Here is a 27773-nt window from a genome sequence, read left to right on the forward strand (position 1 = left end):
TCCCTAATATCACTGTCCATCTTTGCATCTTATTTCCTTCACTCTTGCAATGATTCCAGCTGTAACTATTTCTGCAAAAAATCTATTTCTCACAACGTTCTGATACCTATATTTTTTCCTTCTGTCTTATGTTTTTCCTGCTCAGCCTATACTAGGGATGTAAAAGAGTAGTCCGCTATCTGATAAGCCTAGGCTTATTAGGTAGCTGAGTGAACCACTTGCATTTTGCTTCCCACCCCATCCTTGTTGCCTCTATATCAGAGGCAGCAAGGGTGGGGGAGCAAGAGCCAGTTCTAGGGGGAGCTAGCTTAAAAGCTGGTTTCCCCCCAGCACTGTCTCTGCAGCTTGAATTACATTTAAAAGGCAGAGCTGCAGCAGTCCAGCAACAGGGCGAGCTGGGACTGCTTCAGTCCTAGCTCGTGCCAGGTCCTGGACCCTCCCCTGCTGCAGCTCTGCAACTTAAATGTGGTAGGGACCAGGCTGCCTGTATTCCCAGCTCCTACTACATTTAAACTGCAGAGCCACAGTGTCCCCTTATCGACTAATCATGTACTCCATACCAATTGTATTGAGTACAGGATTAGTCATTTACTCACTACTTAACATCCTTAGCCCATGCTTGTGTGCTGTACATGCATATGCTGCAGATATTTTGGTACAGAAATTTAATTATTTTCTTGTGGTCAAATGTCAAAATGAGTCATCAATAGGTCAATTTGTTCTAATCGGAGGCAGTGCTATTTAGTGACTGAAGTCACTGGACAAAGTCAGGAGGCTTGGGTTCTATTCCTGACCTGGGTGATGGTAGGCAAGTTACTTTACACTTCTGTTTCCCCAACTATCCTTTGTATCCTCTCTTTAGAGTATGAGGCTTTCAGTGTTGGGCTGTCCAATACTAGATACCATATAAAGAATGGGTCCCTAATTTTACTTTAAGGTCTCTAGTGCTACTGGAATACGAAGACAGTTTACGCAGGTGTATGTGCATACTAAATGTTCAGTTTTTTTATGAAGTACTCTTGACATTGTCATTGAAAACTAGCAGCAAAAACCCACACAATGCAGATGAAGTTGGTAAAATGTAATTCCTAGAATGAATAAATTGTTCTACAAATTACCTTTTTCATGTAATCCATTTGGCAGCAGTGCCTAATTTTAAACTTTTTATTTAAACATTTGTTTTCGTCTTATTCCCATAATACGTTTCTCACTGATTCACTGTATTTTAATATTTGTAGGGGCATGAGCATTCTCATCTGCTTGCTATTTCCAGCAGCAGGCATCATTAGTATAGTACTTTGCATTTCTTCTCTGGGTCATCTTATCTTTAGAGGCCGCAGCTTGGAGAAGCCACTAATCTAGTAGTATGCTTAGTCTGAGAAACTTAATATGCAATATTATTTAATTTTATCTGTAGGAGTAGCAAGTCCATAAAAATCAACTTGTATATACATTTTGCAGTAGCATCACTCTAAAACTTTAAATAGTGTGTACATTAAAAAATGAAATATTTGCTATAGAAACAAGCTCTGCTTTCAGAATGGGTTCTTTATTCTTCGCTGTTGGTAACGTGTGTTCCAGGGCCATATGTGGCAATAAACTGTAACAGCTGCTGATGGCACTGCATCAGATAACCATCTCTTCGCTGCAGTGAGTTTTCATCACTCAGGTCATATGGAAACACTGCATTAGGAGCTACACAAAATACAGAAGCACCTACACAAAGAAGAATTGAATTGAAAATATTAATAGATTCCATATACACTCCTGGAAAATCTTGACCAATGCTTCTGCTTCATCTTAGTAATATTTGAAAGGATGACTTCTAAAAAGAACACTAACCACATGTTATAAAAAGTCTATCTTGTTCTCAAATTAAAGAATGCTTCTGGGGATTTGGTATCAGATAGGAGCTTTACAGTGCTATTGAGAGAACCAGATTCAAACCGGAAATCTGAAATTCCAAGAGGCAGGTAAAACATCCCATTAGGCTGCTGCATATGTAGGTTCTGACACTCAGATCCTTTAAGAAGCTCTACCATCAGAGGGATTCACATAGAGCTGGTTGCGTGATCAGGACCCATGACAGGAAATTGCCAGGTGAAAGAATTTTTCCTAACCTTACAATGTATCATTTTGTTTATAAATGAAACCTTGAGATTCTCACACTCTTATAACCTGAAAAACGTATTGGCTACGTCTACACTGGCATGATTTTCTGGAAATGCTTTTAATGGAAAAGTTTTTCGTTAAAAGCATTTTCAGAAAAGCGCGTTTAGATTGGCAGGACGCTTTTCCGCCAAAGCACTTTTTGGGGAAAAGCGTCCGTGGCCAATTTAGATGTGCTTTTCCGCAAAAAAGCCCCGATCGCCATTTTTGCGATCGTGGCTTTTTTGCGCAAAACAAATCTCTGCTATCTATACTGGCCCTTTTGCACAAACGTTTTTCGGGAAAAGACTTTTGCCCCAACGGGAGCAGCATTGTATTTCCGCAAAAGCATTGACAATCTTACATGAGATCATCAGTGCTTTTGTGGAAATTCAAGCGGCCAGTGTAAACAGCTGGCAAGTTTTTCCGCAAAAGAAGATGATTTTGCGGAAAAACTTGCCAGTCTAGACACAGCCCTTGATATAAAGAAGAAATATTGATTTAAGTCTAAAATGGCTGGTGCTTATTGCTGTTGAGATACAATGGTATGACACAAATTTGATATCAATATTAAGCTCCTGGTGCCTCTCATTAATGGTATCTAGAGTGCCTTTAGTAGATGCATTGTCTTTTAATAGGGAACAAATAGGAGGAAATCTGTACTGTAAAATGTTCAGACAGGTTCAGCCTAAATAATTCTTGCCTCTCAGAATGATGTTTTTCTCGTTAGCAGTCTGCCTTGTCAAGTTGACTTTGCTGATTTACTGTTAGTTAAAACGCTGTTTCCATGCTAAAAAACCCCACAGGTATTTATATCCACATTTGAGATGCCTTAATGTAAAATTCTTTTAAATCTCTGATCTAGTTTAACTGTTTTAAATTTAATGTTTAAAATGACCAATATAAAGAATCTGTACATATTTAGACCTAAAACTGTACTCAATTAATAAATATCTTGTAGGTTAAAACTTAATTATTCTACCATGTTTTAAAGTGAGAGATGATTCAAACAACAAGATTGCAATCAACGCATCTTCCTCAAGTACCTTCCTCCTTAAACTCAGCTTAGCATGTGCTTCAGCCAGTGAAACCCTGGGAGGAAAAAAAGCCAGCATTTCAGAAAAGTAATACAGTATTATACAAAACAGATTGGTATATACTGCAATGACTAACCAGAAAAATGAGCTGTAGTGGTAATCAATATCACCACAGTAGTTTATTTTCCATACCAAAAGAAATACTGTTGGGGTATTCAAATGATTTCAAGTGGGCAAAATTACATACTGCTTATTCCATCATAGCTGAATATCTACACTCTTATTTTGTGCATCACTTTGTTCCACAATACTTTGAGAATGCATATTGTGTAACTCATGGGCTGTATCTAGACTGGCCAGTTTTTCCAAAAAATCAGCTGCTTTTCTGGAAAAACTTGCCAGCTGTCTACACTAGCTGCTTGAATTTCCGCAAAAGCACTGACATCCTACTGTAAGAAATCAGTGCTTTTTGCGGAAATACTATGCTGCTCCCATTTGGGCAAAAGTCCCTTTTGCGCAAAGCTTTTGTGCACAAGGGCCAGTGTAGACAGCTGTGATTTGTTTTGTGCAAAAAAGCCCCGATCGCACTATTACCATTTAAACAGAGAGAGAATTTGAGACATGAAGAATTTAAGCATTTAATTAGAAAAATTAAAACATACAGGATTTTCAGTGCAGATGTTGATAGTTTTGATCCATGTATAGAATCAGTTCTGACTCTGCGACTTGCTAGGTAGTAGCCATGAACGAGTCTTTCTGCTTCTGAACTGAGTTCTACTTGCAAATTCTTAGCAAATACAATAAACTAAAAAAAGCATACATTTTAAATTATTTAAGGAATAGTATTGAAATCTTACACCCAGAGCTCATTCTGCTATGTATAACATCTGCATAGTATTAAATCTAGACCATATTTTCCTTTTCACAATTTTTAGAAAGAATGACCATTTACACAGCAATATGATCACTGTCTCGGGCACTAAAACAAGTAATTTGTTCACTACTCTATTAAATTTAAACACATGCGGGAAGCACCCTCAGTCCTTTTTCATTACATTATATAATATTTATTTAAAAATAATTTAAAAAATCTTGCACAATACTGAGAGAGGTGTTCCAGTCTTGTCCATACTGCATACTGGAGTTTTAATTTTTTTTTTAAATTACATTTATCAATATTATTTCAAAAAAAAAGATAAATGATGTTTAACTGTTTAGCTCTTTATAAGGAGAGTATATAAATGACTTTGACTTTTAGTATGAAAAGGGTTTAGGACACTGAACATAAGTTTTGTTACTGTCAATGCTCAGACTTGCATACTATCCTTATTTTTAATCTATGTGCAATTTAGGACATTGCAGTTGTGTATGATTTCTTTATTAGCCTATAATTATGGAACTCTGGGCCAAATTCATATGTAGTAGCAGAAGGTAAAAGAACATGCTTGCACTAGATCTAAATTTGGCTGTTCAGAGTTAAACACTTAAAACCCAGTTTCTGTTCCCGGGAATGCAAATAACTGTTTGTTTACAAATAGTTCCCTATATTGTTGGTTGCTGTCTTGTGATAACTGCTGCTGATTTCATTGCACCAGTCAAATTAACATCAGTTATTCCGAAATAACTCTGCTGTGTAAATGTGCCATAAGTGTCCAATTAATAAGTTACATTTTTGTTAAATGGAAGATATAGAAGAAAAGCTATTAAATGGGCATTGCTGTTTTGTTTATAGTCTGGTAATATATATCTACATTCTTCCTGGCAGTGGTTCTCTCCTCCCTTCTCCCCCAGAAAGCAATTCTTTTGGAAATAACATGATTAAGTCTGTTGTTTAGTATTAAATTCTGAGGTGGTGCTTGGAACAGACACAAAGAGAGTACTACTCCCACTAGAAATGTTCAGGAAACACCCACTAATTCATATTTTATCAAGGAAAATATGGCAAAATTTATATTGGCATCAGTGAGAACAGAATGGGGCATGGAATATTAAGTGAATATCTGCATGGCCAGAAATACACAAGTTTTCATCTCAGGAAAACCACATCATGCCAAAGAATAGTGCTGAATTATCAAATAAACTTTTCTTCTGAACTACAGTTCGTTACCTCTTCATAATCTTGGGTTCTGAATTGCTGGGAGATGGTATAAAGTACTTGTTCTGGATCAATGGCTTTTTTCATGATATGCTCCAAAAGAGGAAGAGCTAGTTGGCAAGATAATTCATTGCAGTGTACCAAAAGCCCAAAGGCATCTATAAGATTAGCTGATATGGATCTCAAGTCCTAAACAGAAGTAAAACCCAAAGCAATATGACTGAAAAGCTCAACTGCTTATTTTTCAATCAATATAAAACATCAATTTACTTCTGAGTGTACTGTAAGGTAGAAGGCAGGTGCTTGCTCTCTTTAATAGGTGTGCAAGTGCAAAATATTTTGAGTGACATTACTGTTGTGGAGGGGAAATAGTGTAGTCCAATATCACACATGCACACATTCTATGATGTTGCTCCTACAGCCTCAGTAAAAGCAGAATAAAATTCTTGAATAAAAAAGTTTCATGTTTAGAAAAGCTGCCCTATTTTAGAGTCTATGAAGTCACATTGGTGGCTTGTGGAGATATCGACTATTTGTTTTGTCTCTATTGTTTTACATGTAGAATAATCTACATCCCCAGACTCTTGTTACAGTGCAGTTATTGCCGCCATAAAGTATATGTCTTACCAGTTTGCCAAGTGGAACATTATCCTTCTGTACATATTTTTTGGAAGAAGAATCCTCATCTACAAAAGACCAGAAACTGGTCTGTATTGGAAGAATAACTTGCTGATCAACATCTTCTCCATACTTCTTTCCAGGAATGAATACTGTGGTAGTTCTGCTCTCCAGCACTATCGGATCAACCAATATATGTTACATCAGAGTAGTTAGATTTAAGTAAGTAACATTAAATCTCTAATCCCAGTTACAGGATCTGAGGATAATTCCAATTACATATTATATTTACTCTTTATGAGAAAGTCAGGTTCTCTTTGAAGTAACTGATACAAAAATGTAGAAGAAATCATAATGCATTTAGTGCAGGGACATGGAGAAAATGTACATGTATATAGATTTTTTACATCCCTGTGGAAAGAACATGCCAAAGCAGGAGCTATTCAAAAAGAAGATTCAGAATAGCATGCAAATAAGTATGCTACCGGTATAATTTAAATAATTTACATCTGTGTTTTTAACAAAAGCAGTACTACCAACAGCTAATTTTAAGACATACCTAATCCACTTTACAAAAACTTTCATTTACATAAAATCAGTTCATTTAATGAAGTGTTTATAAGATAGTGTAATCCTTGCAGTCTGTTGGTAAACAAAATAGCTCTAAAGTGTTATCCTTGGTCTGTATGTAAATTAAACAAAACACAGAGTGGGTTTTGTGGTTCAGGTTTGTTCAAACTGCTGTAATACAAACGGTGTGCTCCATTTTCAAGACCAGGCTCTCTCGAACAGATTTATCAGCCAATGTTAAAATGTGCTTAGTTTGCATCAACTCCTAAACATAATATAAGGGCTCTCCATTGCCAGGACTTATATCTTGTATAAGCTAGCTTTCTATAATTTAAATAGTTATTGTAGTAAGTAGCTCCTCTGCCTTAGTAAGACTGTGATCCTATCATGCCTTGCATGAGTCAATCTTAAAGCAAAAATCTTATTAACTCTCCCCCTACCCCAGTACTGTTAATAGCCACTCACTCTTCTCCTTTCTATGACATGTATATGAGGTTTTCTGCTGATAGAGGTGATTTTTCTCAGCAGTTAGGGAGAAATTTTAACATCCCTGTCAACAGTGCACAAGAGTAGAGCTGCAGTTAGGATTTAAAGGGCCCTGATGAACTGCAAAAACTAGCTTCCTCAAGGCCTGGTAGTCTCACCTATCCTAGGGTACGGCTACACTGTGGGCTAAAGTTGAGTTAAGATAAGCAACTTCAGCTATGTTAATTGCAACTGCTTTTGCGCAAAATCTTGCCAGTCTAGACGCACCCCTAGTGTCTTGTCCTGGCTCTACTTGTGTCTCCTCTGGCACTGATTTCTCCCCTCTTCTGGTTGCTCAGCATATGCAAAATGGCTTTATACTGATTACCTGACTGCAGAAGTTCAAGTTTATCCTTTTTATGTGACAACAAGTCTCCTATGAAGCAGATGCCACCTTTGGCTAGTACAGCACTGGAAGCCTGAATGCTAGCAGTTCCAGTTCCATGTTTATCTTTGGACACAATAGGAAAAATGTCACTAGATCTTGGGTGCTGTATTCCACGGGCTACAAGACAAACACTGTAATTCAGAAGCCTAGGGAAAGAACAATTGTCAACAATTTGCAACATGTACAAATGTACTTAAATGATTTGCACACTTAGAAAAAAATTAAAATCAAATAATTTTATCCATGTGTAAAATATTTCAAACAGTTCCCCTTTTGGTGTTGTGTGTAAGAAACCAAAGGGACACTATTTGAAATAGTTGATCCCACTTATATTTAATAATTTCCTTCTAATAGATCTACTAATTACATGAAGAAGCATACATTTCCACCTATATTCTCATTTAATATTCTTAAATTGGTCTAGCAAAGTTGGGCCAGAGGAAGGAAGGAATTATCTTCCTCCGTTGCTAATGCCTGATTCTGCCCCACTGAAGGCAATGGCAGTTTTACCGTTGACTTTAAAAAGTGCAGGATCAAGCCTCTACTACAGTAGTCCTGACCATTTTGCCTTCTTTATGGTGTTTGAGGAAAGGCTTGTGGATTCAAAGACTCTAGTCTAGAGGCATAAGTGCAGGGCCCTTCCCTGTGTTCTAAGGCATTCAGAATGGACAGCCCAAATGTTGCTTCTCACCTGCAGTGATACCACATTGTACCAATTCTGAGGTGCCTTCATGCTTACAAAAGATAGAAGTGGACTTTATCCTTGTATTGATAAATGGCGTGGCATGATAAAATAAATGTGATGAAGGATGCCACCATCTTGGCAGGATGGATAAAAATTGATTATTTAAAAAAAATGGATTTTTAATTTAAGATTTTTTTTATTTTTAAAAATCATCAATAAAATACTAAATTTATCATTTAAAAATAATGTAGAGTTAAATCTTATAATAAACATGCTACACCTACACTTACAGTCTCATAAAAATGAGTGAATGGCTCTAGTCTGTTCAGCTACTAACTCTTCCTTCTTGTAAGTTCTGAGGTTTCAATTTCTTTTTCTCAGTAGACTAAAAAGTAAAATGTGCAAAGAGAGGCATAAACTGGATAGGGCTGTTTTTGTTTTATGCTTATGTGGTAGTGGACCTGGGCCTAGCTTGGCAGAGGAGTTAAGACATTGTTTTAAAGACAGATGATATAAAGGAAAGAAGGAAGAGCAGTATAGAAAGGAACAGTGCAGTGGACTGGAAAGAAAAAGAGAAGACATTATGCAGTATATAGACATCTTCCTATATTCCCCCACACTTTGCCACAGGAAAACTGTCATGGCTTTTAGACGCTGTGCTGTTCTGAGATGTAAATTACCATGTTTTGGTGATCAGATTTGCACCATTAAGAAATACGTATAGAAGTATCAGTGGGAAACTTGATTTAAATCAATCCACCCTGCCAGTCTAATCCTAGCATCCATGTCAGGCAAATCTCAGCATGAAAGACAGGAGAGTTTGTGAAGACACATAGTGCAGCAGTTAAGATATTAGTTGGGAGGTCCAGGCTCACATTCTTGTTCTGTCAAAAATGTCCAGTGTGATTTTGGACAAGTCATTTAACACCCTGATTTATAAAGGTATTTAGGCACCTAAAAACTTTTAGTGATCTAGATCTTAGGGTGTGTGCCTCAATTCTCCAACTGCAAAATAGAATAATAGCACTTCCCTACCTCATAGGGGTGTTGTGATGGTATTACATTTAAAAGGCATTAATGTAATGGATAATTAATGTGATGGATAATATTTAAAAGGCATTTAAATATTGGAAGATACTTAAATATTACAGTAACAGGAGGTATATAAGTACTCGAGATGAGATTTGTAAAGTGCTTTGTTGTCCTATATATATTGTTTTAAGTAAGTTACTATAAATAGGCAAGGCCTCAGGGGAGATTGTGTAAGTATGAGACCCTATAAATAACAATAATTAAGCATTCACAGGGTGTACCATATTGTTTTGTTAAGCAGGTGTTTCCATTTTCTCACCTCTTTTTAGTTGCTCATAACTTTTGAAAAAAATCTTGCTTTAGTCCTTCCATGGTTGTCTTCAACCCAAGGTAATTTTTAAAACAAAATAGAATTAAACATGCCCAGTTAATCATTGGTGAAAGGGTGAGACAATGAGGAAAGAAGTTCTCACATTGTCTGATTACTTTTTAATCTTTGTTGTGGCCAGAAAACTAAAATGGCCGAAAACAAAGTTCACAGCTGTCATGTTGTAGTAGGCCTTTTTGAGGAAGTATAATGAAGTCCTGCTGGGGGCGTGGGTCAGAGATTTAAAACTGTCAAGCATGCACAGTAGAAAAATTGTATTCATAGTATGAATGGTTACTAAGGTAATTTGAATCCAGTAGTGGCTGTATGAGAGGATGACTTAGACATTTTTTAATCAAACATTTCCCATAATTGCTACCATCATTTCAGTTCCACCATCAGTAAGAAGAGTAGATGCACAGCCATCAGTTTTTTCACCACCATTAATGGTATCTGCTCAGGTCAAAATGACACTGTGATAAAAATACCAGCACCCATTTGGACTTTCTTAATCACTGATGGAGCTGAGCTAGAGGTCACAACAGTGTGATATTTTTGACAAAATAGCTTAGTTTTAGAAAAGACTGAAGTGCTATGTCAGAATGACTTAAAGCTTGAGAGGGGCAAATCTTTGCTTTTGTAGCCAGACTGTAATCCTTTCAACAGCAACTTTTGAAGGACTATAGTTAGGCCTCTGCTAAGCAGCACTGGAGTTAGAAACTCAGCAAGTTAATTAAAAGATTAAAAGCTTTACTTGTTAAAAGCAAAACCTTAAATTTCACCATCACAATGTTTGCTCCCCTCTCAGCTGTATAATAATGAAGACCTGGCACAGTGATGACAAAGGAAAGGAGGGTTCAGAAATTTAAAAAAATGCATCCTTTATAAGTTATTTTGCTGAGTAAAATTTAGGATGTACTTTGAAGTGTGGACTCTGTTTTCCTTTTGAGAAAATATTAAGCCTCCCGATATAAAAACTTGGAAAATCTTTTATTTAAATGTAGAAGTACTTGTACAAATTTCTAGGTGTCAGTTTACCTATCTGCTATTAGAGTGTCACTGGTCACAATCAAAAGATCCAGGTAATTTGCTGCCTCATTGTCTCTGTCACATGTCTGGACAAGACTCAACAGTATGGAGAGTTTTAGAGTATTGTAAGTGCCTGGTGGGACAACTTGACAAGCAAAGATGTTGGCAAGTATGGCTGTAAACCTCCAATACGAACTTGAAGTCAAGGACAGCAGATACTTAAAACCATCACTGATACAAGAAGTACCTAGTATAAACAAAGGATATCTTAATCAGCACTTTTTAACAGAGCTATTCATAAAACAAATCAGCATTAGGTAACACTATTATCATAAAAATTAATTAAAAACTAGGTATGTTTGGGTAACAAATTCAGACTTTGAACAGCTTAAAATGTTAGTTTTACTATTATTAAACAAGTAAAGGACACTAATATATACTGGCTACGTCTAGACTGGCATGATTTTCCGCAAATGCTTTTAACGGAAAAGTTCTTCCATTAAAAGCATTTGCGGAAAAGAGCGTCTAGATTGGCACGGACGCTTTTCCGCAAAAAGTGCTTTTGCGGAAAAGCGTCCATGCCAATCTAGACGCGGTTTTGCGCAAGAAAACCCCAATCGCCATTTTCGCAATCGGGGCTTTTTTGTACAAAACTACCGCGTTGTCTACACTGGCCCCCTTGCGCAAAAGCATTTGCACAAGAGGGCTTTTGCCCGAACGGGAGCAGCATAGTATTTCTGCAAGATCACTGACAATCTTACATGAGATCATCAGTGTTCTTGTGAAAATTCAAGCGGCCAGTGTAGACAGCTGGCAAGTTTTTCCACAAAAGCAGCTGCTTTTGCGGAAAAACTTGCCAGTCTAGGCGCATCCACTGAGTAAGAGCAAGTACATGAATTGAAATTGTACATGAATTGAAATTGTATGCCCCATCTAAGATACAATGTAAATATACTTCTGATAGACTGATAATATCTGCATCATAAAGGCCAAACCTTATGAAATTTAGGTACATTTTATTGAATTAAGTTAAATCTTACTGAGTTAGGATTGATACCTTTGGGGTCTGTTGTATTAAAAATGCAATTCTGTATGTATGTTTGTGGAGCTGTATGTAACTCCTCTAGGAGGAGGGATACGGTAATGTAATTCTTTCAGTTAGCAGCTCCTGTGAAGCTACCCTCTGGTAAATTCCTTACATAGTACAGGCTGAACCTCTCTAGTCCAGCACCCTTGGAACCTGACCAGTGCCAAATTAGAGAATTTGCTGGACCATGGGAAGTCAGTATTGTCTAACAGCATTACTGACACTTTCACTGCTTACTGGGTTCTTAGAATACATTTAGGGGTAAATTAAAACTAAATAACAGCACAGAACACTGACTGGTGGCTGCAAACAAACTTTATGGGACTGCAGCAAACTTGGCCACATCTATGATAAGTGGGCACCTGTCTAACTAAAATCTTACCAGACCATGGATGCTGGAGGACCAGAGAGTGCCGGACTAAAGAGGTTCAACCTGTAATTCAAACTGGATTCTCCAGGGACCAACAGAAAAATAAAAGATTTTTTGGTTAAACAGACTGGTTTTAAATAGGCTCAGTGTCTTCTTCCAGCTCCAGCAAACAGACAGGCTCCAATCCTTAGGGGAGGATTGTAAAAATGTGGCCTACTGAGGCCCCATGAGACTGAGTGCTTGTTCTGAGCTAATGCTGTGATGAACTGAAACAACATAGTGGGGTACTGAAGGATTGCTTCTGCCCAAGAACATGCTAATGATGGCGAGATCTCTAGTAAACATATTAGCATGCATATTGGTTCTTTTATTATTTTAATATGTTTTCTCTGTATTGCTTTTTATCTTAACAATAAAAAAGACTTAGGGAAATAACTGTGTGGTAACTTACGACTGTGGGCAGTCACACTGTTACCCATCTCTGAATAGGAAACAATCAAATGAGTTTGGGCAGCATGTCTCTGCTGGGAATAACACAGTGAAGACATGGAACTGTGCGGCCTGGAAATACCCATCAGAAGGGAGTGAGACAAAGGTTTCCAACCAAGAAAAGCTACAGCTGAGGAGCTGGAGGTGTGAGGCAAAATCCAGTTTTAATTGCCTGGCCTGAGACACTTCCCTCTAATGAAAAGCAGAGCTTACAAGATGATATTGGAAAGCACATCAATAGATGTCCTGTAGTTTCCTAAACAGAGAAGTGGACAATCGTATTGTATGTATTTCTTATGTGACAGTACTGTCAGGCAAAAGAAGAATTGGGACAAGTCCATACTCAGGATTATCTGAGGGAAGGTACCAAAGTGGTTTCCAAACCTGGATCTCCATGTATTAGCAAACTGCACTGACTGTCAAGCCTTTGGTCTAACAAAAACATTGTCTATTTTTAGTCATTTTAATTTACAGCTTTCTTACCTTCTGGACTACAGAGTTGTAAACTGTTGACTTCTATACAGACTGTAACTTGTGAACAGTTTTGTATGCAGGTCGGAATGCCTATAAACCTATACCTGTTTCCTATTTTCATTTTGTTTGACAATTCATCTAGAAATAATAAATATACACAGAAATATAAAGATGTATTTAAAAAATGAAAACTTTGTAAGGCATTTTTATATTAAACCAGTGCTTCAGATTAGAAAATATAACTGAGTGGAAGCAACATGCAACAATTTTATTTCAATGCAGCTTTAAAGAATGGGAATAGAACTTTGCATTCAGACAATTGCTAACTTAGAGCACCAGGTGAAGGAAGTGTGTGAGATGAGCCACTATGATTTTCTATTGAGAAAATGGATAGTGCAGTTAATTTTGAATTTAAACACAAATGAGAATGCTTGTATTCTCAGATCTCTGCACTGAGATTTGCAGTGTTCTCATGCTCACTTATTGTCATTTAAATGTCATGGCAAAATGCCTGAACAAAGGAAGATTAGAAAGAGAAAGTTGTTGAGGTAATATATCTTTTATTGGACCAATTTTCGTTGGTGAGAGAGACACGCTTTCAAGCTAACACAGAGAGCTCTTCTTCAGAAGCAAGGACCTAGAATGAACAGACTAAAAGGAGATGCAAAAATCGATTTGGAAATCTTCAAATCTCTGTGTATGTCATTCAAGACCTGTACTGCCTTTGGAAAAGTCTATAATGTAAAGAGCTGAGTCTGTGCTATACTATATCCTGTCAATGCCCATTTTAGCCAATGCAAATTGGGGGCACTCATTACCTTCAAGGATTCAGCCCAAAGGCTTTACTTTGTAATAATACAAATACAATGTCCCTATTTAGTTGTTTTGCTTGTTATTTTGAAGTAAGTGGATTAATAACACAATTTTCAGTAACTATAAAGAAATATATGAATTTTATAGGCATAAATAGAAAGCACCAAAGCACAACTAATCATTTTTTTTGAAAAATGGAAAAGGGTTGCATTACTGCAAAATATTTTGTCATAAAAATAGATTAGTTTTTGGTGCTGATTGTTCAGTTTAACATGAGGAATACTATATTGTCTGCAATGGATGTTAGAAATTCAGAAGCTAGAGATCAAAGGAAAATCAAGAAAATGGATAGATTGAAGAAGATATTACAAAAAACGTTAAACAAATGCAAAGCAATATGAAAAGAGGAAGGTGGAAGAATTTTACACAGACAGTGAGATAATGCTGAACTTGCCAAGATGTTTTAATTAAATAACACATCAAAATAAATATGAATTAACCAATATTTTATATGTATTGTCTTTAACTGCCTGGCTTACAACATGGGCGTTCTTTTCAAATAAAAATGACATCAACTAAATATAAACTTTCAGTATTTTCAACATTTTGTCCAGAGAAATGAATATATAAGGAAACAGTAATAATTTGTTCCAATTAAAAAGCTGTTTTTACAAAAATACCATTCAATTCTAAAACATTTCTGTTTAAAAAAAAAGAGCGCATTAAGTTTTATCATTATATAAGAATAGATGAATAAACAGCCTACTCACCTCTTAGGAAAACTGTAAAAGACTGAATCCTGAAATGTGGTTTATTGTTGGAATATCCTTGGAAAGCACTAAGAGCTTTTGCATCTATCATTTCAACTAGCTGTTTATCTTACAAAATAAACAAGTGTAGCATGTTACATTTCTTAAAAGTAGTACTTAACTCTCTAAAGAATAAGTTAAGTAAATAAAAATGTCACAAAAAATAGAAAGATAATCTAGATAGAACTATAAATAAAACTACACAATTCTTACCACCGAGTACTCTAAATTTCATATCTTCTCGCAGGGGTGAAGCACATAAACAGCATACAAAATCATTCCTCACTGTTGCAGACTCTGTAGCTCCAGGTATATGCACTCTTATATACTTAAACCCTAATAGAAAGCATTATATAGACTATATAACCAAATATTTATTCACATTGCCATAATAATTTGTAATGGACTTTAAGGGTGCATCTACACAGCGGGGCTTAACTTGAAATAAGCTATGCAAATTGAGCTACATCAATTGCGTAGCTTATTTCGAAATAGCTTATTCTGAATTTTAGTGCTGTCTACACAACACTTATTTCAAAATAGAGCACTCTTCCTCCGACTTCCCTTACTCCTCATACAACGAGGTTTACAGAAGTTGGAGTAAGAAGTCCTCCAGCTTGACAGTATTTCAACATGTCGAAATAACTGCAGGCTGTGTAGATGTGGACTATGTTATTTTGAAATAACACTGCTGTGTAGACATAGCCTAAGTGATGTAAAATATATAATTGGGTTTGAAAGCAGTTATTCCAGTTGACTATGTACAAGTATAAGCTCTGAAAACTTCCTGGCTGATTAAAAACAGTACATAGCCATCATTTTTAATCCCTACCCAGAGTGTTAGAATAAAGCATTCAACTGAATCAGGAGTTCTCAAGTGTCCTATTTTTCCGTTCTTAAGATGAACAGCTTTATTGCATGTTCTGTATTTCTCTTGAGAGTTGGGAGAATTTCTCCTGCTGCCACCAAATAAAAACCAACAATTGTGGTATACTAAATGTATTAGGTTATGGTTTTACCACTGGATGGCAGAATTGCTTATTCCAGATTCTTAACCTCATCATGTTAGTCAGGTTTTGTGAGAATCAGACAAGTGATATATGTCTATGTGCTCCATTCAAAATGGCATGAAGTCACTGTATTTATTATTATAAATATATATCTTTTTTATTAAAAATGTAATTAAAATATATTCTGCAAACAATACTGGTCCCCAGTGTACATCTCCCCCTTACATGTCATTTCACATATCAGTCACTCATCAATAGGAGAACATGTTTCAATTCACATTGGTCCCAAACTGCATATCTGTCATTTGCAACTTACTTGCTTTACCTTTTGTGTTGATTTTCGGTGGGTGCTTAGCACCCACCAGCAGCCAGAGCCGTCTCCTCACACTCCCTAGCACCTCCTGCTTGCTGTACCACACCTATTCAGTGGCATGCAGGAGGTGCTGGGAGAGAGAGGGAGTGGAGGGCGCACTCTGAGGAAGAGGTGGAAGTGGGTGGGAATAGGTAGAGAAGTGGAGAGGGCAAGAAGAGGCAGGCCGGGCCATTATTTCTTATGGGGAAAAATTCACCATATCCATAAAAAGCCCTGGGGTAAATGCAGTTTACTGGGAAAATAAGTCCTTTTATCAGTATAGCTTATTTTGTTTAGAGAATTATTATAAACTATACAGGCAAAATAATTTGTTTGCCTCCCTGCTGGGGGAGAGAAGTTTGTTGGTATACAGGCAAACCCACAATAGTTTAAATCTAGCCAATGACCAAAATAAATCATATAGTTGTGAAGCATCAAAATGTGGCATGGGTGTGCAGTTCCTTTGTGTAAATTACATAAAAAGTATATAGGAAAATATTAAATTAGTCTTACATTTTTAATGTATATAATGAGCTAGAGTTAATGGGCTAATCAATCAGAAAACCTTTTGAGTCTAGAACTTTTCTCGTTTTACATTTTTTCCTACCTTCAGAAAATGGACACGTTTCCTCAGAACAAAGGAATCTTGCTCCTTGCGTGTATTTTGTTACAGTACCCATTGCAATCACAATTCCCTCTGACATGTAAAATCTTTGAGACATGTAGTCAAGTGGAAACTCACAAAGACTGAGAATGTAACTTGGCAGAGGAGGCAAGTGTGTTGGTTTCAACACTATATTAATCTCATGAGAGAAAAAGAATTGCATTAAAACAAAAATATTTTTTATTTAAAATGTTTAGTATAAATGACAAATACTCATGTACAAAACTCAATGCAGTGTACAGTTACAAAAACATTACAGGGACATGCCAAATAAGGTAAAATTAGCTTGTAGTCACATGCAGAGAATGTGAAGGTAAGAAGTTTCAACTATTTTTGTTTAGATTGATAGGTCTATAGAATGAAAATTAAAACTTAAAATTTAACACCATAAAGATATCTAAATACAACTTAATATTGCTTGAAAATTATTTTTCTTTAAACTGGAAAACAAGTATAAACTTACTTGGGCCTCTGTCTGTAATTGTTCAATTAATGATAGTGTTTTAATAGCTATGAAGCAGACCTGTAATTCAATAAATAAAATGATTTTTCAAAGAAAAAATTAGTTTAAAATGTTGAGTACATTTCTGTCTCTGTAAACATACAAATTCACTTACTGACTGAAAAATCTGTGCAGCTTTCATGGGTTTATGCAGAATGTGGTTTCCAAGAGTTGCATCCAATTCAGTAATATCACAAGGATTTACCGAAATAATGAATCGATAGACAGCATAACTTTGCTTTGAGTCTGTAAGAACAGAGAGCCAGCCAATGAGCAAATGTCTCATAGCACACACATTAGAAATAAGGTATATTATTGTTTAAACCAACTTTGTTTGGTCTGTCAATATTAATAGGTTTGCCAAACGAACAGTACCATTATATAGTTTGCAATCATCCACAAATTTCTGAAGGCCGCCACTTCTGTCAAGGTAAATAAGGGCAACCTCTTTCATTTTCAGAAGATCTGGTCTCATCTTCCAGTGAAGCTTTATTCTCTCTTTTATCAAAATATTAGAATAAATTACTATAAATCATAGGTGGTAGAATTAGGGTCAGAGCTCAGGAATGCTGTAATAATAAAACACATAAAAGACGTAAGTCCTATAAAAATGAAATCAGGAACCAACAAATTAAACAAAGATAAATATTGCCTTCTATAACATCACAAGCAATGTAATTCTTTTAGGAATATTTTTGTTTGAATTCTCCTTTAAATGAAAAATCCCTTGCTAAAAAAGAAATACAACATTATGTTCAGAACATAAGAATGGCCATATGGGGGTCAGACCAAAGGTCCATCCAACCCTGTTTGCCGACAGTGGTCAATGCCAGGTGCCCCAGAGGGAGTGAATCGAACAGGTAATGATCAAGCAATCTCTCTCTGCTATCCATCTCCACCCTCTGACAAACAGAGGCTGGGGACACCACACCATTCCTTACTCATACTGGCTAATAACCATTTATGGACTTAACCTCCATGAATTTACCTAGTTCTCTCTTAAACCCTGTTATAGTCCTAGCCTTCACAGCCTCCTCAGGCAAGATCCACAGATTGACTATACGCTGTATGAAGAAGAACTTCCTTTTATTTGTTTTAAACCTGCTGCCCATTAATTTCATTTGTTGGCTCCTAGTTCTTATATTATGGGAGTAAGTAAATAACTTTTCCTTATTCACTTTCTCCACACCGCTCATGATTTTATATACCTCTATCATACCCCCACTCTTAGTCTCCTCTTTTCCAAGCTGAAAAGTCCCAGTCTCTTTAATCTCTCCTCATATGGGACCCGTTCCAAACCCCTAATCATTTTAGTTGCCCTTCTCTGAACCTTTTCTAATGCCAGTATATCTTTTTGAGATGTGGAGACCACATCTGTACGCAGTATTCCAGATGTGGGCATACCATGGATTTATATAAGGGCAGTAAGATATTCTGCATCTTATTTTCTATCCCTTTTTTAATTATTCCTAACATCCTGTTTGCTTTTTTGATTGCCGCTGACACAGTGTGGACATATTCAGAGAACTATCCATGATGACTCCAAGATCTCTTTCCTGATTAGTTGTAGCTAAATTAGCCCCCATCATATTATATGTATAGTTGGGTTTATTTTTCCCAATGTGCATTACTTTACATTTATCCACATTAAATTTCATTTGCCATTTTGTTGCCCAGTCACTTAGTTTGGTGAGATCGTTTTGAAGTTCTTCACAGTCTGTTTTGGCCTTAACTACCTTGACCAGTTTAGTATCGTCTGCAAACTTTGCCACCTCACTGATTACCCCTTTCTCCAGATCATTTATGAATATGTTGAATAGAATTGGTCCTGAGACTGACCCTTGGGGAACACCACTAGTTACCCTTCTCCATTCTGAAAATTTACCATTTATTCCTACCCTTTGTTTCATGTCTTTTAACCAGTTCTCAGTCCATGAAAGGATCTTCCCTCTTATCCCATGACAACTTAATTGACGTAAGAGCCTTTGGTGAGGGACCTTGTCAAAGGCTTTCTGGAAATCTAAGTACAGGCAGTCCCCGAGTTACGCGGATCCGACTTACGTCGGATCCGCAGTTACGAACGGGGCACTTCCTCTCCCTGGTCTCGAGCAGACCAGGGAGAGGAAGCAAAGCGGCGGCGGAACGCGCGGCCAGCTGACAGCCCAGACGCGTCTGGGCTGTCAGCTGGCCGCGCACTCCGCTCTACTCCCCCCCCCCTGCAGACCAGGGGGAGGGGGAGGGGGAGCAGAGCGGAGCAGAGCAGAGCGGCTGAACGCGCAGCCAGCTGACAGCCCAGAAGCTTCTGGGCTGTCAGCTGGCCGCGCGTTCTGCCGCTCTGCTCTGCTCTGCTCCCCCTCCCCCTGGTCTGCAGACCAGGGGGAGGGGGAGCAGAGCGGAGCACGCGGCCAGCTGACAGCCCAGACGCGTCTGGGCTGTCAGCTGGCCGCGCGTTCCGCCGCTCTGCTGTGCTCCGCTCTGCTCCCCCTCCCCCTGATCTGCAGGGTGGGGGGGGAGCAGAGCGGAGCACGCGACCAGCTGACAGCCCAGACGCGTCTGGGCTGTCAGCTGGCCGCGGGTTCCGCCGCTCTGCTCTACTCTGCTCCCCCTCCCCCTGGTCTGCAGACCTGGGGGACGGGGAGCAGAGCAGAGCAAAGCCGCGGAGCCCGAGGGCAGCAGGATAGCCACGGCGCGTCTGGGCTGTCCCGCTGCCCGCGTGTTCCGCCGCTTTGCTCCCCGTCCCCCTGGTCTGCAGACCAGGGGTATGGGGAGCAAAGCAGAGCAAAGCCACGGAGCCCGAGGGCAGCAGGATAGCCACGGCGCGTCTGGGCTGTCCCGCTGCCCCCGTGCTCCGCGGCTTTGCTCCGGATGCCTGTGGTACAGCAGCTGGGGCGCTGCTGGTTGGTCCCGTAGCGCCGCTCTGGGTGCCACTGGACCAACCCAGCAGCACCCCAGCTGCTCTGCCCCAGGTGTCCCCTAGTCAGCAGCTGCTGAAAATGACCAGTGGCTGACTACAGGAAGCCCCTGCCCCGGGCTTCCTGGAATCAGCCGCTGATCAGTTTCAGCAGCAGCTGACTTGGGGATGCCTGGGGTTCTTAAGTTGAATCTGTATGTAAGTCAGAACTGGCGTCCAGATTCAGCCACTGTTGAAACTGATCAGTTTCAGCAGCGGCTGAATCTGGACGCCAGTTCCGACTTACATACAGATTCAACTTAAGAACAAACCTACAGTCCCTATCTTGTACGTAACCCGGGGACTGCCTGTACACTATATCTACTGGATCCCCCTTGTCCACATGTTTGTTGACCCCTTCAAAGAACTCTAATAGATTGAGACATGATTTCCCTTTACAGAAACCATGTTGACTTTTGCCCAACAAATTATGTTCTTCTATGTGTCTGACAATTTTATTCTTTACTATTGTTTCAACTAATTTGCCCGATACTGATGTTAGACTTACCGGTCTGTAATTGCCAGGATCGCCTCTAGAGCCCTTTTTAAATATTGGCATTACATTAACTCTCTTCCAGTCATTGGGTACAGAAGCTGATTTAAATGATAGATTACAAACAGGGCCAGATTAAGACCTTTAGAGGCCCTAAGCACTGATTATGGTGCCCCCCCATATGCAATTCAAAATAAAAACAATACTATATCATACAATCTCCTTTTTTTTTGGTGCCCCTGCTTTGCTGGTGCCCTGAGCACATGCTTAGTCTGCCTATTGGGTAATCCAGCCCTGGTTACAAACCATAGTTAATAGTTCCACAATTTCACGTTTGAGTTCTTTCAGAACTCTTGGGTGAATGCCATCCGGTCCCGGTGACTTGTTACTGTTAAGTTTATCAATTAATTCCAAAACCTCCTCTAATGACACTTCAATGTGAGACCAGTCCTCAGGTTTGTCACCTACAAAGGACGGGTCAGGTTTGAGAATTTCCCTAACATCCTCAGCCATGAAGATTGAAGCAAACAATTCATTTAGTTGCTCTGCAATGATTTTATTGTCTTTAAGTGCTCCTTTTGTATCTCGATCGTCCAGGGGCCCCACTGGTTGCTTAGCAGGCTTCCTGCTTCTGATGTACTTAAAAAACATTTTGTTATTACCTTTAGAGTTTTGGGCTAGCTGTTCTTCAAACTCCTTTTTAGCTTTTCTTATTACATTTTTACACTTAATTTGGCAGTGTTTATGCTCCTTACTATTTACCTCATTAGGATTTGACTTCCACTTTTTAAAAGATGGCTTTTTATCTCTGACTGTTTCTTTTACATGGTGGTTAAGCCACGGTGGCTCTTTTCTAGTTCTTCTATGTTTTTTAATTTGGGGTATACATTTAAGTTGGGCCTCTATTATGGTGTCTTTGAAAAGTGTCCATGCAGCTTTCAGGGATTTTACTTTAGTCACTGTACCTTTTAATTTCTGTTTAACTAACCTCATTTTTGCATAGTTCCCCTTTTTGAAATTAAATGCCACAGTGTTGGGCTGCTGAGGTGTTCTTCCCACCACAGGAATGTTAAATATTATTATATTATGGTCACTATTTCCAAGCGGTCCTGTTATAGTTACCTCTTGGACCAGATCCTGTGTGCAGGACTAAATCGAGAATTGCCTCTCCCCTTTTGGGTTCCTGTACCAGCTGCTCCAAGAAGCAGTCATTTAAGGTATCAAGAAATTTTGTCTCTGCATCTTGTCCTGAGGGGATGTGTACCCAGTCAATATGGGGATAGTTGAAATCCCCCACTATTATTGAGTTCTTTATTTTGATAGCCTCTCTAATCTCCCTTGGCATTTCATAGTCACTATTACTGTCCCGGTCAGGTGGTCGATAATAGATCCCGACTGTTATATTCTTATTAGAGCAGGGAATTACTATCTATAGCGATTCTATGGAACATGTTGATTCATTTAAGATTTTTACTTCATTTGATTCTAAATTTTCTTTCACATATTGTGCCATTCCCCCACCCACACGACCAGTTCTGTCCTTCCGATATATTTTGTACCCCGGAATGATTGTGTTCCATTGATTGTCCTCACTCCACTAGGTTTCTATGATGCCTATTATGTCAATCTCCTCCTTTAACATGAGGCAGTCTAGTTCACCCATCTTATTTTTTAGACTTCTAGCATTTGTATACAAGCATTTTAAAAACTTGACACTGTTTAGTTGTATGCCCTTTTCTGCTGTGTCAGATTCTTTTTTATGTGAATGGTTTCCATCTGATCTGGCCCATACTTTATCCTCTTCCATCCTCTCCTCCTGACTAAAACCTAGAGAATCTCTATCAATAGATTCTCCTCTAAAAGAGTCTCTGTCCGATCCACGTGCTCCTCCGCACCAATCGGTTTCCCCCCATCTCTTGTTAATGTAAGTTTTCTAATAATAATGTTTCAGTATTTGGAGACAATTAATGTTTAGAACTTGGAGAACCCAGAAAGGTATGCCATTCTTTAAAACAAATTTTAAAGTTTTTGGGTAATATAGTTATTTAGGGGAAAAAAATCTCACAGTATTTCTGTGCATTAAATAGACAATGCATTATGAGGAAAGGCAGTACAACCAGTCAGCCACAAGTGTTTACTCAGAGTGAAATTTTGTTATCTAGATTAACATTGAGATTAATGACATCATTTCCTTTATGTAGCCTAATTTAGGCACTGATCTATGCACATGCTTATGCTAATTCTCTCATATGCATAAAGTTAAATATATACATGTGTTTTTCAGAACTAGGATCTTAATTTGTAAGCCTGCAGCATAACCAAGGCTGGTGAGAGCCAGAGTGTGAGTGGCAGGGGTAGTGTGCTTGCACTTTTATTTGGTCTATATATTGTACATTACATACATCAAAGTTTATTATACAAATACATTAATACAAATAATATATATTATTTATTACATTAAATTCGCCTTTCTCCAAGTACCCAGGTCCACAAATTCTTCACTGGATCTTCATGTCCCCTGTAAAACGGGGAGGTGGAGTCAGGTTGGTCAGTCATTATGGGCCTGGAATTAAACTCTGCACCAGATGTGTCTATTTCTTATGCTCTTCTGCATCCACAGATCCCACAGTGTGGTTTTCACAGGATACAGAACAGTCAAGAAAAGCAACTTAGTCTAAACCCTCCTAAATAGTTACTATGTTTTTAATTTAATTAATTTAGTCCAGTTTGTATGGCTAGTTTGCTTCCTTACAGATCTCATCTCCATAGAAATTCATTGTGATGGAATACACTCCTGTGTTCACACTATTGTAATAATATTTGTACAATGCCTCATGAGGTATCATTTAAAAAGTTGTAATTTGATAAATAGTGATATGATAAAAGTGTGTATCAGCTTTATGCATTATTATACATTTCCTAAGTTATCAAACATAACTGTTTTGAACAAAGGAATGTATGCCTATCTTAATTTGCATTTACACACTAAATATAGTCATTGAGCAGAAAAGGGGAAAGGAGAAAACAGACTTCACTCAGGTGAAAAAGCCCAGCAGGGAACATCCTTCCTCCAAAAGACTGCCTGTCTTTGGTTCTCAGCTGGAAATGCTTAGCAAAGAGGGACTGAAACATTATAAAAAGACAGGGAAACACCCCAAAACATCCCTTTTCTCCTACCGCATTCTCTGCAACTTAAAAGGCAAAAGCAACAACAGTTCTTGGACTTCAGGGTAGGTGCCCTTACCTGAACAGTTTGGTCAGTAATGCTGCTGGAAGTATACACTGAAAAACGATAATTGAATCTAATATAATTTGTTAAATTGACACTTTCTAGTGCCTTTATCTTTATTTTTCTTGTAATTGTTTCTGACTTCAATGCCTCATTACTTGTACTCTCTTAAAATCTCTATTTGTTGTTAATAAACCTGATTAATCTAATCCAGTTAATTTATATGAAAATGTCTGAATAACTCTATTTAAGATAATAAACTGTTGTACTTTTAAAGGAATACAACGGACTTATATATTTGGACTATCCCAGGAGAAAGCAGTGCAGTACAACATGTACATTCTGGGGGAAAATCTGCAAGTGGAGTTTGTTGGGCTTATCCTGCAGCATAACCAAGGCAGGTGAGAGCCAAGGTGACCAGCAGGCTGCAATTATATATAAACATCTGGGAATGACCTTTATGCTGTTGGCTTTTTCTGGAAAAGGCATTGGAAGGTGTCCCAGGTAACAGACAGGGATGACAAAGTCCCTTCCAGGTCTGAATAGCACTCTGATTTATCACATTCACCTTGTGCAGATGACCAACAAATTGCACTACTTAACTTAAGAATCTCATGCATTGTTACAGTTGGGACCAAATGGATAAGCAACAGTTCTGCAGAAAAGGACTTGGGGATTTCAGTAGGCAAGAAGATGGATGAGTCAACAGTGCACCCTTGTTGCCAAGGCTAATGGCATATATGGGCTGCATTAATAGGAGCATTTCCCTAGATCTGCTGGCAGTGATTATTTCCTTCTATTCTAGGGATGGGCAATAATTTTTTACCGGGGGCCACTTTGAAAATTTTTGAAGTAGCCCCAGCCCGCACAGGAAGGGGCGGGGCGGGGCGGGGCGGGGCGGGGCGGGGCATTGAGCAAAAGGGACTGGGTCAAAATATTTCTGGGTTCCCCAATGATTGGTCTGGGGGTGAGGGAGTACCGTTGCCCCCACCCCAAGTTCCTCCAAGGTACCCATGCTCCTGGCATGGGAGGAGACTTCCCTCGCTCCACTGCCCCTAGGCCAATTAGGACCTGGGGAGTGCGCAAAGCCTTCTCTGCTCTCCCTCTCTCCTGCCAGCAGCTCGCAGCGCTTTAAAGTGCCATGTGCCCGTGGCAGGGTGGGAGGAGGCTTCGCACACTCTCCCGCCCCCAGGCCAATTAGGACCTGGGGAGCATGCAAAGCCTTCTCTGCTCTCCACTCCTCCCCCACAAGCAGCATGCAGCGCTTCAAAGAACCATGTGCTTCTCACAGGGCGGGAGGAAGCTTTGCGCTCAGGTTCTCCGCAGGCTGGATCCACCCACTTGGCGGGCTGGATCCAGTCTGCAGAGACCCTTTTGCCCACCCCTGCTCTATTCAGTACTGGTGAAGCCACATCTGGAATATTGCTTCCACTCCCCTCTCCCACCTACAGGATGTGGATAAATTGGAGAGAATCCAGCATAGGGCAACAAAAATTATTAGGGGGTAGGGTTGCCAGGTGTCCGGTATTCACCCGGACAGTCTGGTATTTGTGGGCTTCGCCTGGTAAAAAAAACAGGAAATACCGGACGTGTGAAATGTCTGGTATTTCCTGTTTCCCTCGGATGGAAGCCCAGTGGGGACAATTTCCCTCTGCAGCATTTGGCGGGGGAGTGAAGAGCGCAGCAGAGTCATAGTGAAGGGGATCTAAGAGGGGGCACTTGCCAAGTGCCACGCTAGGGGAGCGCCGGGCTGGGGTGGGAGTGTAGTGCACTCTGCTCTGGCCCATGTGACCAGCAGAGACCTGGGAGTGGGTCACGTGATGCCTCCCTCAACACCAGCCGTGGCCAACCCGTGGCTCTTGCCCCCCAAACGTGCAGCTTGCGAAGCAACTCCTGCGGCCCCTCAACTGGCCTCTGCCTGTGCTTACTGGGTGGAGCTGGTGGATGGGGTTTTAAAACCTGCATGGGGTTTTTAAATGGCACCCAAGATGGTAACCATCTTAAAGGGGCAGCCTCCTTTAAAAAAAAATTGTTTTAAACTTTTGCTCCACAATTCTGTTCTGGCGGGCTTTTTTTCCCCCTACAGAATTTTTTCCTGGGTTTTTTTGGGTGTCTATGTGCGGTATTTTTTGTTTAACCATCTGGAAACCCTATTAGGGGGCTGAGGCTTATGACTTGTGAGGATAGGCTGAGGGAACTGGGCTTATTTAGTCTCGAGAAGAGAAGTTTCTTTTCCCACCCCACCCCTGGCACTATACTGCTGCAGAAAGAAGAAAATATGAGACTGCTGAAGTTTAAAATAGTGCAGCGGGGTAGCCCAGTTAGTCTGCAACAGGAAAAACTTTTAAAAATAAGAAATTGACTAGTAGCACCTTAAACACTAACAAAACATGTACACTCCGGTCATCTGAAGAAGTGGGCTGTGCCCACGAAAGCTCATGTTACCATCTACATGTTTTGTTAGTCTTTAAGGTGCGACTAGTCTATTTGTTGTTTTTTAAGGTTTTTTTTTAAATACTAGTGATGCTAGATAAATGGTTTGAACACTAGCAGGATGCCCAGGCATGCTGATCTCCCTAGCCAGACAGACCCTCCAATTATCCTCCCTGCTGGCACCACTATACCCCCCCCCCCCGCACTGACATATTAACCCCCTTCCCCTCATCACTACCTGCCCATCTCTGCTGGCACCACCACACACACACACCCGCACTGATGGAAAGTTCCGCGCTAGCGGGTGGGGCGGGGAAGAGGGCGGTGAGTGCAGGGATTCCGCCCTGTCTCCCCTCTTTTCTGCCCCCCCCATATAATTTTCTGCCCAGTTTTAGGTGACATCTCAAAAAGTAGACAGGGGGAACACTCAGAAGGGCAGGAGGTTGGGGAGGGGGGCGAGTTGCGTCAAGTGTGGGGTGGGGTGAAGTTTGGGATGCCCTGACCTGTGTACTCAACAGGCCCTCTCTTCCCTCCCTTACCCACTGGCACTGCGACCCCCTCACCACTGAACTCCCCCTTACCTCTGGTTCCACCAGTAGCCTCCCCAGGAATTGAAATTGGGGGAGTGTTCGAATTTACAAGGGGGGGGGGGTGTTAGGGCCGATGAGGGGTGACACGGTGAAGGTGAAGGTGAGCTGTATGGCACCATAGTTCACACACCTAGAGTGTGTTGGGAAAAACTCAGGGGGGGCATGCACCCCCCATGGGGAGGTAGGGAAATTCCTGGGCACCACTACCCCTCCATACCATAGCACCATTGGCATCACTAAGCCTGCTCCCGTTGCCTGCTGGCAGGCACCACCGCCCCCAGTGACTCGCCCCCGTACCCGCTGGCACCGCCACACACCGGGCCAGGCAGATACAAGCAGTCACTGTGTAGTCACCGCCCCGCCACTACCCCCGCCCGCCCCGCCCCGCCCCGCCATGGCGCTGGCTCACGACGCAGGTGAGGGAGGAGCGAGAGCTGCCCGGGCCAGGCAAGGGGCGGAGAGCGGAGCCCTGGCCCCCGGCCTCTCACCCACAAGCCGGCGGGGCCTTGAGGCGCCTTCCCGCGCTGAGCTGGACTCCGTGGGCGGGAGGGGCAGGCGCGGTCCGGGGGCCACAGCGGCGCCGAGCGGCCGAGGCTGCTGTTGCGCGGGGAAAGTTCCGCGCTAGCGGGTGGGGCGGGGAAGAGGGCGGTGAGCGCAGGGATCCCGCCCTGTCTCCCCTCTTTTCTGCCCCCCCCCATATAATTTTCTGCCCAGTTTTAGGTGACATCTCAAAAAGTAGACGGGGGAACACTCAGAAGGGCAGGAGGTTGGGGGGGGGGAGGGAGTTGCGTCAAGTGTGGGGTGGGGTGAAGTTAGGGATGCCCTGACCTGTGTATTCAACAGGCCCTCTCTTCCCTCCTTGTCCCCCAGTCCTCTGTGGGTGGCAGCAACGTGTCCCTCCCTGCCTGCACAGTGTAAAAAGGCAGCTAACATCTCCAAGCTACCGCATGTTCCCCGGCTAAAGTGCAGGCAAGGAAGGGTTAAGCTCTAAAATAATCATCTTTCCAGGGACTT

The 27773-nt window shown here is 40.4% G+C and overlaps 1 protein-coding gene across 1 annotated transcript; it reads right to left on the bottom strand.

Annotated features, from left to right (window-relative positions):
* Positions 1–1549: 1549 nt before the first annotated feature.
* MCMDC2 (minichromosome maintenance domain containing 2) lies at positions 1550–27567 on the bottom strand. The gene is made up of 16 exons (XM_075920583.1): positions 27248–27567; positions 22964–23025; positions 17440–17633; positions 17180–17310; positions 17026–17085; positions 16506–16701; positions 14750–14872; positions 14498–14605; positions 12924–13052; positions 10504–10741; positions 7322–7527; positions 5908–6074; positions 5293–5469; positions 3848–3990; positions 3131–3240; positions 1550–1716 (listed from the first exon to the last, which is right to left on the bottom strand). The coding sequence occupies exons 3-16, from the start codon at positions 17537–17539 to the stop codon at positions 1550–1552; spliced, it is 2055 nt and encodes a 684-aa protein (XP_075776698.1). The 5' UTR covers positions 17540–17633; positions 22964–23025; positions 27248–27567.
* Between the last annotated feature and the right edge of the window lie 206 nt (positions 27568–27773).

The sequence above is a fragment of the Pelodiscus sinensis genome, chromosome 2, assembly GCF_049634645.1.
Source record: "Pelodiscus sinensis isolate JC-2024 chromosome 2, ASM4963464v1, whole genome shotgun sequence".
NCBI classification, from domain to species: domain Eukaryota; kingdom Metazoa; phylum Chordata; order Testudines; family Trionychidae; genus Pelodiscus; species Pelodiscus sinensis.